We start from the raw sequence: 11053 nt of genomic DNA on the forward strand, positions 1-11053 counted from the left end.
TGTTCTTTTCAATTCTTCACATTTTAGAATGATTAAACAAAATCAATAACTAAATATGAATGACTAGCTTTTTTTCAAGTTCTTTGCCCCCCTCAAAAAACTAATATAAACCTTTAGAATAACTTTTGTTGCATGTTTACCCCTCAATTGAGTAATTTCAAATCTTTCAAAAAACCAACATCTATGAATCCCTTAGCTTCGGCATCAGACTAGAGAGGATGAAGAAATACCCCAAAAATATCAGTGGAAACATAAACCAAAATCAAAGCCAAAATAAGGAAAAGTAGCACCTAAACAAATTATAGCCTTAGCAAACTTTCCCTCAAAGAATACTCTTTCATTCAAAGAAAGGTTGGAGCAACAACGACTAATCATAATCAAACAACGGGAGCAGATAACCTATCAGCTAAATCATACCTTAAGGAGGCGGAAAGGGCAACAGGAATGGAAGAGGGCTCTCGACGATAGCAGGGGACGATGAGGAATATCACGCGAAAAGGCTAGGGCACGTGAGGTTAATGAGGGCAACTAGAGGAATTTTTTAGCACAGGAACACGGAACGCGGCTACAGATCCGCGACTCACAATATTATTAGAATCCAATATACAGTTTGAAACACTGTACAAAACACACAAATCAAACAACTAATTAAGCCGATTTGTTTCATAATTTGATTTAGAAAGCTGAAACAAACACCCTCTTAGATTGAAGATAACAGTGCTGTCGCAGATGGTGGCGATCAAATGACTGTTGTTAAGTGACATTAATTAAATGAGGACAATTGCTAGAGGATACTTAAATGATAATGGTTAAATTATGATGATTTATGATAATAATAGTCAAATAATAATGATTGTTGAGTAATTATGGTCAAACAACAACAATAGCTAACAATGATCGTATTGAACATTGCACAATAGTTCTAATATTCTCTATACTCTAAGTTCTTTTCACAATTAGTCTCTTTTGTTTGAAGAATAAAAAAGTTTTTATAATTTTTGGAAGTAAGAATTTGATGTTATTAACAAATATCTTAACTTTAATTTCAAAAAGTTTTTCACGAAATCTAATAAAAAATTAATTATCACATAAAATTTATACAATTCTAGAATAATAATAATAAATATTATTACTCATCCTGATTTTAATTTATTATTATTTTGTTATTATGTACATAAGATCAATGAAATATAATTTTCAATATTCATAAAACATATAATTTATAATCTTCCGTTCTGATTAAGGGTTTGTTTGGGGCAGCTACTAAAGAAGAAGTTGTTGTTCAAAAAATAGTGGTGGTTATTGCAAATTTTTTTTTTTATTTTGAAAAAGTCAGATCGTGGCTTTCTAGCAGCCACCACAAGTAGCCAGATATAGTAAGAAAACACAATTTTCAATTGTAATTTTTTGAGAACACAAACAAAATACAGTTTTGCTAAAAAAATAAAGCGGTACGACGCCACACCACCGCCCCAAATCCACCCTAAGAGTCTCGATGGGAGCGAAGTTAATTTAATTTTGCTATTCCTATGTTATGGCCATATATATATATATATATATATATATATTATTTATTGTTAATCCGGTCTAAAGATTATTGTTGGAACCATATTTGTCTTTAGACTCACACTCAAGAAATGAGATAAATCAAAGGAATAAGAATATCTATTTCTTGTGGGAGAGGGGAAGCAAAAAAAAAAGCCTTTTTTTACATGAATATCCCTCTATTTATAGACAACCATTTTTTGCATTACAAAATAACAATTCATTATAGATAGATCCTAAAAAAAAAAATTATCAATAATTTTTTGTGTTCTTCTAATTTTAACTTTATAATTACTATTATCTCTAACCGTGTCGTATTTTAATACTAAAGCACGGACTAGGTCAAGTGGTATTTGGCCATTCAATTATAGCGAATATAAATATTATCAAAATACTATCAAGAAAGACACAATTGAAGATAATAATGATATATTTTTAATATCCATAGCTGCAACACAGAACACATGCATGATTCTCCTAAAGTACAACAAATCACTCCCTAATCATCTATACCAAAAACACAATTACCATATTTCTCCTCATATATGTAGATAGCATCCTCATCACTGACAACTCACCCACCTTCATTAACTTCCTTCTTACCAAACTAGACAACTAGTTTCACATTAAACAATTAGGGCTAGTTTCTCAATTTATAGGACTTCAAATTCACCACACAACTCACGACAATGTTGTTGAACAAAGCTAATATCTACTTAACCTACTCTACACAAAAGAATAGTTCACTCTGAATCTTCTCACACTGCTTCCCTCCTCATCCAAACCCATCAATTCCAACACCTGTCCAGTTGACCATAACAAATTTCGGCAAACTATCAGTTTCTAACGATATCTCACAGTTACCGGACCCGAAATCACATTCACACTAAATAATCTAAGCTAGCATATGCACAACCCCCAACCACAACATCAACAACTTCTAAAGAGACTACTAAAAGATACCTCAATGGCACTAGGAACCATGGATTACCAAGTGTTGCGGGCAACCTACAACTTCAAGCCTACACAAATACAAATTGAGCAACAAATCCAGAAGACAGACGCTATATTACAAGACTTTCTATCTTCCTTAGTCCCACTTTATCTCCTGATTATAAAAAAAAACAACTAATTGTTGCTTTTTCTTCCACCGAAGCATAATACGGGGCCATGACATGAGTGACCACAGATATTCAATGGCTTAGACGAATACTACATGAAATGCTAAAAAAACAACTTTGTCTTTTAGTTAATACAATAGCATCTCATACATTTTAAGAAAATTTAAACAAAAAAAAAAAATTCACATAAAAAAAGAAGTAAAAAATACAACCTTTTGCTTGAGAATTAAAACGCCAACCGTATCATTTCTTCCCAAATACTCTCCCCTCGAATCATCAATTTTACCAATCTCCATTATCGACTAAGATCTCGACCTCTCGCCCAACCGTTCTCCTTTGCCTTCCTTAAAAGCACCACTCACCCTTTTTTACCCCACCCCCCTATTAAAGCTATAAATTGCAAAAACAGAATGTCAGAATCCTCACATTCTTATCCCCATTCTCTCTTTGCATATAACCATTACTGCAACCCAAAGTAAGAGTAAATCAGAGACCAGAAAAAAACACTCTCAGAGAGAGAGAGAGAGATGGGAACCCTTTCTCCTCTTGCAGAAGAGCCCATAAGCGAAGAAGAAGGCATCTCAGCAGAGAAAGGAAGCACCTTTCGAAGCTGGCTGAAGAATCTTCAGCTCTTCCACCGCAAACCAAACCTCAAAGTTCTCCTCAGTGTCATGGCCTGCCCTCTCTCTCCTGTTTCCATCTTACCAAAACAATCACTTGGAGTGAGTTTTCTCTCACCCTTATGCTCCCATTACAAGCACCAAGATTTGATCTTTCTGGCTTCATTCTGTTTCTGTTTGAAGTAAAGTTAGAGTTGTTTATTAGTTTAATGAACTTAATTTGAATCTTTGATTCTTAATAATTATTATTTGAGTTAATGATTTGAGCGCATGTCGATGGAAAACTTAGTTTGAGGACAAGTCGTAAGTGAAATTGTATGAAGCTAAAAGATGATCTTGTAATGGTGTTTAGGATAGCTTCACACGGTTAATTAGTTTCTTTATCTATTGTCTTATTAATAATTTGTGGTGTTTAATATAAACAAAAAATAGTATTGTACTTATAAAAGATTCATAATAATTTTTCTTTCATTTCGTTAATTCATGTCAGCATTAGAATGATTTTTATCAAACAGTTATAGATCAAGTAACATTTTTAACAAAAGTCTTGACATAATTTTATCACATCTATACGTATTTGTTTGCTCACAACTAAGGGTGCAAACGAGTCGAGTCGAGCTCAAACCATGCGAAGCTGTGCGCTCTAGCCTGACTCATACTGGCAGTATTAATCGGCTCGCCAGCCTAAACTGAAAACTCAATTTTCATGGGAGGTGAAGGGGCAATGGGAGCTCATAAAAAAATGCATCGAAATGATTAGTGATATGCTAATAAAAAGCTTTGCAGGTGGCCTCCTCAGCAGAGTACATAATACGGCAGTTTCGCGCGACGTCGGGGTGTAGCAAGATGGAGACAAATCCGACGAAAAGCATGTATGTCGCCGGCCGTGTGGCGGTGGCTGGAAAACATGGCGCGACCTCCGCCACCTCCTTTTCCAGCCAACAAGGCTCCTTTGTGATGTGGCAGATGTCGCCAACCAAGTGGCTCCTCAACCTTAGGGTTGCCGGCCTCCACGTGTCTGCTGGAAGTGACGGCCATGTGGCATGGCGCCGCACGCCATGGCTCCCCGCGCATGCCGCAAAAGGAGGCGTGCGGCCTCTCCGGAGAGCACTGCAGGCAAGTGGAGTCATCGAGTTGTGTTATTTATTTAGCCTTTTTTTTTTCCTCTATATTTTTTGTTGTTTTGCGTAGAGAAAATATTGCAGTTCTCCACATGTGTGGACGATCAATGGTTGGGTGACAATTCAACATGATTGGGCCCCGCCTTAGCATGCATGTCGCATTGTTGCCCGTTAATTGGCCGTTCACATGGAGATATTATTGCATACGGACACAGCATGCCGTGATCTACGGTCAGGATATATTTCAGTTTTTTTTTTTTATTTTTAGGTGGGGCCTGGATGGACACAATATTTATCTTGTAGAGTTACATGGGGTGTTGATGCTGGGTATGGAGAGACATTTGAGGGACAGGTTTTTAAAATAGATTAGGTTTTAAATTAGTTAAAAAAAAGGATATTTTTTCAATTTTTTTAAGAAATAGTCTAAGTGTGACTTATTTTTGTTGTATGACGTGCCACAAAAATCATTATTTAATTAAATATAAATTTTTAATGAAAAATTAAGCCTATTTTAAAAACCTAATAATTTAAAAAGTTTAATTTTGGAAAAATGTAATTAATTTTTAATAGATGAATATTTAAACTTAATAAATTTAAGTTTCTATTATAATAATAAATTCATTTAATTTTGAATAAATTTTTAAATTAAAAAAAGTAAGTTAATTTAAAAAAAAACTCAATTCTAAAAGACAAATTAATTTTGAAATTTTAAACTTTTTATAAAGATATATTTTATCTCAAAAATTTATACATGAATATTATTAAACTATAATTTAAATAAGATATACCTGAGTATGTTTTACATTAAAATTTTAGACCCAATCCATAACCACTTAAGCTGAGATTAGATCAACTTCGGCTCAATAGCTCCTTAAGCTAAATTAAGACCTATTTCATATTAATAGTTGTAAGAAGATAAGCCCTTCAAAAAATACATATAAGACTGAATGGACTCTACAAGAGAAACTAACTTACAATCCCTCCCATCATCTTGGAGCAAAGCCAGGTTACATCCACAATGAACAATTACTTCCCATAAAATTTATAATTTCTCCATATAAATACTAAAATTAAATTTTTTTTGCTTATATAGTTTAAATAATTTAGTATATATTTACTTACCCAATACTAAAAAATAAATAAATATTTAGTAATGTTATATCTTCTAAAAAATTAAATATTTCAGCACGAAGCAACAAGTTTTCACTTGAAATTAAGGTTGGCAAAACGGCTCGTGTTCTCAAACAACTCGTGTTCGACTTGTTAAGAAGCTCGTGTTCGACTCGTTCGACAAGTTAACAAGCCGAACACGAACAAATTTGTTCGTGTTCGGTTCGTTTTGGCTTGAAATACTACTAATCACGAGCTACTTAACGAGCCGAACACGAGCTGTTCACGAACAACGAGCCAAATTGACAGCCCTAGATATGAGTGATTGGAGTGGTATAAATGTAACATGTAAAATTTAGGTGTTGGATATGTAAAGACATAGGAATTGGGTGGTATGTATGTAAATGTCCCAATAATATGTTTATGATTCCTCCAAGCCACTTGCTTAGCTTACTTGTGCATTGTTATGTAACATAGAATGTCGTTGAAGAATCAATATAGAATCAATGCTTATTTTGCAAGTAATTTGAAGTACATTGATGGCATCATCTCTACTTACATTTTTTATTTGCTGAGATCAGCTTTTCATCTTTGTATTTTATTCATTATTGTTTAAATTTTTATTAATTATTAGGTGCGGATAATACACACTGCGAATGAGATGCGAATTGCCTGCGTATATTGCTATATTTTTCGTGTGTGCTATGATTTTTCTCGTAGAAGAACTCTGCAAATACATAGCTGAGCACACACTTATCTTTTACGCACATAGAAATACATGCATTATTCGTACCCTGAATGTCTTCTCTTGTTTTCTATGTGGCGCAACTAAGATTGTGAAAACTATACCGTGCATTGAATCAAAAGAAGTGAACATTTAATGTTCAAACATTCAATCGAGGATGAATCGAGGGTGTGTGTTGAATTAGTTCTTGAATGATGTTGAGTCCTTCGTGCAAGTGACATCTCAGCTTCTGACATGCCTATTTGAGGGTATGTTTTGATGCTCATATTCGAAACACTGAAATCAAACACTGAATGATGTTGAACCAATCATTTACACTGAAGTTGATAATTCAATTATTTTTGCTTCTTCAATGAACTATTTTATTCAAGGAGATTTGTAGAAATTGTATTCAATGAAACAAGACCTCATTATTCGAGCAAGTGGAGGAAGAGCCTCCAAACAACGAAACTTATATAATTTATGAATAATTGAATACATGATAATGAACACTGCCAAAACGTTGCACATCACATTCAGAGTTAAATGTGACTCTTAGAATATTGACAACTTACACACAGTTTAACAAGTTCGAGAATGTTTTAACCAGGTTGGAAAGTTACGAAAAAAAGACAAATTCCCATAGAAATTTATTGTCACACGGCTCATAAAAAATGACAAAACTAGCCTCTAAGTTAAGCTTGAAATCAAAGAAGATAGACTTTTGTGTCAAATAATGCATGTTATTTTATAAGGCCGATGAAATAAAGACTCTGTGAAGATTTTGTGAGGATCATAGATTCAAATGTCAAAAAAAAAAAATTAATATGCAGAAGAAAGCTTCAAACAAGCGTCTCTTTCACTTTTCACTTATTCCTAGTCTTCAAAAACTTTTTGCTTCTATTTGCACTGCTAACATATGAGATGACATCAGAACATATTAGGTGAAACTAATAAAATTATGATGATGCGATATTTTGTGTTTCCTTTTATATATTTATTAGATGACTATTATAATGTTCATTTGATTAGATGATTATGTGAATGCAATGAGTTATCTTGCAAGTGATAGTGTTGAAAGAAACTTATAAATCAATAAAATTTAGGGAATGTTATCATCATTGACATCATCATTGACTAAAGTATATTAATTACTCATCATTCATTGAATTTTAACTAACACAATTATTGTAGATTCTCTTTTCATGAATTTTTTGATGTTTTCTGGTCAGTCAGCAAGCCTAAGAAAAGGTAACCTTAGAAGGGAACCTCAAATAAAAAAAAGGGAAGATTTGCACTCATACCATTCAATTCTTCTGTATTTGCATATTTAAAACCTAAAATTCTATTTTTACATTTATGTCACTTTACGTACGCATGAAAATATTTGTATCATATTGTAAAGGTTATGATAGTGGATTTTTTAATGTGATATAGAAGATTTTAGTGGTTGAAATTAAAAAAAAAAATGAATTTAGTGCTATAGGTAAAAACATTGGGCCAAATTATCAATAGGACCACCTTAATGAATGAAATTAGTAATTGGAGCACTGAATATATTTTTTTTAACAACAAATATGAGGCCTTGAATTGGGAGTCCTCATGCACGTCTCAGAGCCCCGTTGAAACATTCAGATGCGTTTGTTGTCATTGTGCCAAATCGAGCTCCACCATCATGTGTTAAAGTCCGTTTCGTGATATCTTTCTCAATCAAACAACCTTAGGACTCCTTAATTTGTTCATTATCGTTCATGTGCCTATAAAAGGTTCTGAGTTCATTAATATTACCTGCCCAATACATTTTATCACAGACACTATCGACATTCTCTATTGCAAGACATCTTAATGCTTTCTTAAAGTTTTCTCGTAGAAGATGCTAGCAGTGTCGATGTGTAGCTTATGGGAAAATCTCTCAGCAGCCACGAATAATACATAGATCTCGACGAGTTCATATAACTTCCAGCAAAGCATAGAGTTGTTGTAGAAATCATATACAAAACTCAGTATTCTTGAACTCGACAAAAATAAATGCAACCGGAAAAAATCCAATATTTTCGTTAATTTCTACTATAGCCAGTAGAATCCCTCTATACTTTCCTAGAAGAAACATCCCGTCATATAAGGGGACCAAATGCCTAGAAGATACTATAGAAATGAGTATTATTTTTAACTTCAATTTTATACATAGTGCATGGTATTGCACTTTGTATTGCTTTCATTTGTAAAAATAAGGAGCAATATGACTCCTCAAAACTACCACATATTGATTTTACTGTTTTTTTACGTGTATCACATGATTTGATGTAACTAACACGGACATTAAATTTGGCCTTCATTCGAGCAACAATTTCTTTGGGCTTTAGGCCAAGTGTTTGCCTTCAAACTTAACAGACGTAGTGACATATGAACTTCGAAGTGCAGTTTCGATGTCCAGTTGACATTATTGGACGACTACACGTATGAGCCATGATGGGGATACAAATACCGCTTACGTCCCAAGCTTTCCTTAGGCTTTTTCGACGAAGTTCTTTATAGCTTCAAAAGTACTATTTTTCATGTACATATAACCTTGGCTTAAGGATAATTCTATCGTGTTCTCTTAACAAGAAGTATTGCACGATAAAAATAAACATAACTAAACAACATTACACTTCAAATTAATTTCATATAAAACTAAATTGTTCATACCTTGCTAATGATGTTGTGCATGACAAGGTCCTGACAACACGAGCAACAATTCGACACAGCATAAATAATTTATAATAGTTTCGGGCAACATTTCGATGCATCGTTAATAATTCAAATGTATTACGAACATCACTTATACATAACATAACATAAATAATTTAAAAAAAAATAAGAAGTTTACGTGCATAATTACGACGTGGGATAAAAATTTATTGGAAAAAAATTAGCAGAATTTCACCACATCGTACATAATTTAAAATGCTAACGTGCATTTTAACAATATATTACTAAAAATTAATGATGAAAATTAAAAAAATATTAAATCAAAACAGCTAGTTCTAAACCTAGAGGACCAACATCATACTCTAACTTGTCATGCACATGAAAGCAACCATATGCTCCTTTACAAAGAGAAAAATTGCATGCTTCTTATGCTAATTAGGGTAATTAAGAAGCTGCTAATTAGGGTAATTAACAAGCTTCCTACATTGCAATTGGTTGGTATGTCATATTCAAATTTATACAAATTTTGACAAAAGGTTGCTCCATGACAACTAGTTTTAAACCTTTTAAAGGTGATTTGAGAGCAATTTTTTTTTAATATTAGATTTATTTATTTATTTAATGATCATGATGCTCACATGGCTCGGCTAATTTATTTCGATCTGATCTTGATCCGAGCGAAAATTCAAATCAATTTTCGAGCGATCAACGATTTCAAGCTAAATTCACTGTCTCAACATCACTAGGGTTGTTAACGATTCAATTCGGAGCTGAGCTGAGGTCGACTCAAAATAGGCTCGAAGAAAATTCGATTCAAAATTTTGGCTCTTAGCTCTGCTCATTTATTTTGATCCGAGCAAAAATTCGAATCAATTTTCGAGCCATTAACGATCTTTCAGCTAAATTCATAGTCCTTCTTATAGGAGCTACATCGAACATAAATTTAATGATAACCTTATAGTAATTTAGAAACCAAGACGAAACCAAGTGTGTGATTATTATTATTTTTTTTGGAAGATTGAGTGAAGTTGTTATAAACACATGCACACCGCATGACTAAGGTAACTTTCATGTGCATGACTAGTTGAGTAATGGTGTAGTCTTAATGCAATAGTTTAATTTTAATTTTCTTATAACCAAATTTAAAAAAAAATCAAAAAATCAAACTTAAATAAAGGATTCATGAAATTCAATTGACAATTTACACATGTTATGATATTAGGTAGCCTTTGAAAGCATATGCGAAAGCTATTGAAAGTCGAGAGAAAGAGCGAAAGCTAGCTTGAAACGACCCTCGGAGTGAGGCTGACTGAATCCATTCATCTAACCGGGAACGAAACAAAGCTTTCATCAAGTGGGTAAGCTAAGAAGTAGTATGACAATTGATGTTTGTTCATAATCAAACTCCTACCAACAATTAAATTTCAGTTAGCTCATAACATAACCGTTCAAACCCAATTAAAATTTTATTCGATTGGTTCGAATTCACCAAAATTGCAATCGGTTAGATTTTTTGGATTTCGATTACAATCAGTTTGGCCGATTTGGAAACCGGGTCATCCTAACCGACAAAATGCTCGCCTCTTAGGGCCCGTTTGGGGCAACTTATTTGGTGCTGTGGTGTTTTGAAAACACGCCTTACTTTTTTGGGTAAATTACGTTTTGACAGCTTATGCATTTTCAAAATGCAGAAAACAACGACCTATCTCGGTACGATGACAACTTATTGGCAACGGTCTAGCTTTTCTAAACAAAATAAAAATTTGTAATAGTCACCGCACCTAGCTTATCAGCAGATTATTTTTAATAAGCTTATCAACAGATTATTCAATAAGCTGCAGCTGCCTCAAACAGGCCCTTAATCTTTCCATATTGGCTAAAAAACATGTGTAGTGCCATGAATGCGCTTCCTAGCTTTATTCCATTTGTATATAAATCAATGAAGTTCTCATGCGCAAGGAGAAAAGTGTTCAGCTCAGACTTCATTAAAAGGAGTTTCTATTTTTGAAATCTAACGGCTAGCTTTGCAACATGCTTTTCTTCTGCATGTATTTACTCGGCAGCTTCAGAGACGTGTTTCAAATTCTCTCTCTCTCTCTCTCTCTCTCTCTCTCTCTCTCT

General features: G+C 33.5%; 1 protein-coding gene across 1 annotated transcript; it reads left to right on the top strand.

Moving 5' to 3' along the window:
* The first annotated feature begins 3115 nt into the window (after nt 1–3115).
* Nucleotides 3116–6262, top strand: LOC110023783. Its single transcript, XM_020723366.1, has 4 exons — nt 3116–3388; nt 4073–4402; nt 4676–4759; nt 6152–6262. The coding sequence occupies exons 1-4, from the start codon at nt 3194–3196 to the stop codon at nt 6260–6262; spliced, it is 720 nt and encodes a 239-aa protein (XP_020579025.1). The 5' UTR covers nt 3116–3193.
* The last annotated feature ends 4791 nt before the right edge of the window (nt 6263–11053 follow it).

This window comes from Phalaenopsis equestris, unplaced genomic scaffold (genome assembly GCF_001263595.1).
Source record: "Phalaenopsis equestris unplaced genomic scaffold, ASM126359v1 Scaffold000230, whole genome shotgun sequence".
NCBI classification, from domain to species: Eukaryota; Viridiplantae; Streptophyta; class Magnoliopsida; order Asparagales; family Orchidaceae; genus Phalaenopsis; species Phalaenopsis equestris.

Excerpts from the sequence above, each read along its gene's own strand:
- LOC110023783 (XM_020723366.1), top strand. The coding sequence starts at position 3,194 with ATGGGAACCCTTTCTCCTCTTGCAGAAGAGCCCATAAGCGAAGAAGAA. Across the intron at positions 3,389-4,072 it reads TACCAAAACAATCACTTGGA|GTGGCCTCCTCAGCAGAGTA; the intron begins GTGAGTTTTCTC and ends AAAGCTTTGCAG. Across the intron at positions 4,760-6,151 it reads GAGAGACATTTGAGGGACAG|GTGCGGATAATACACACTGC; the intron begins GTTTTTAAAATA and ends ATTAATTATTAG.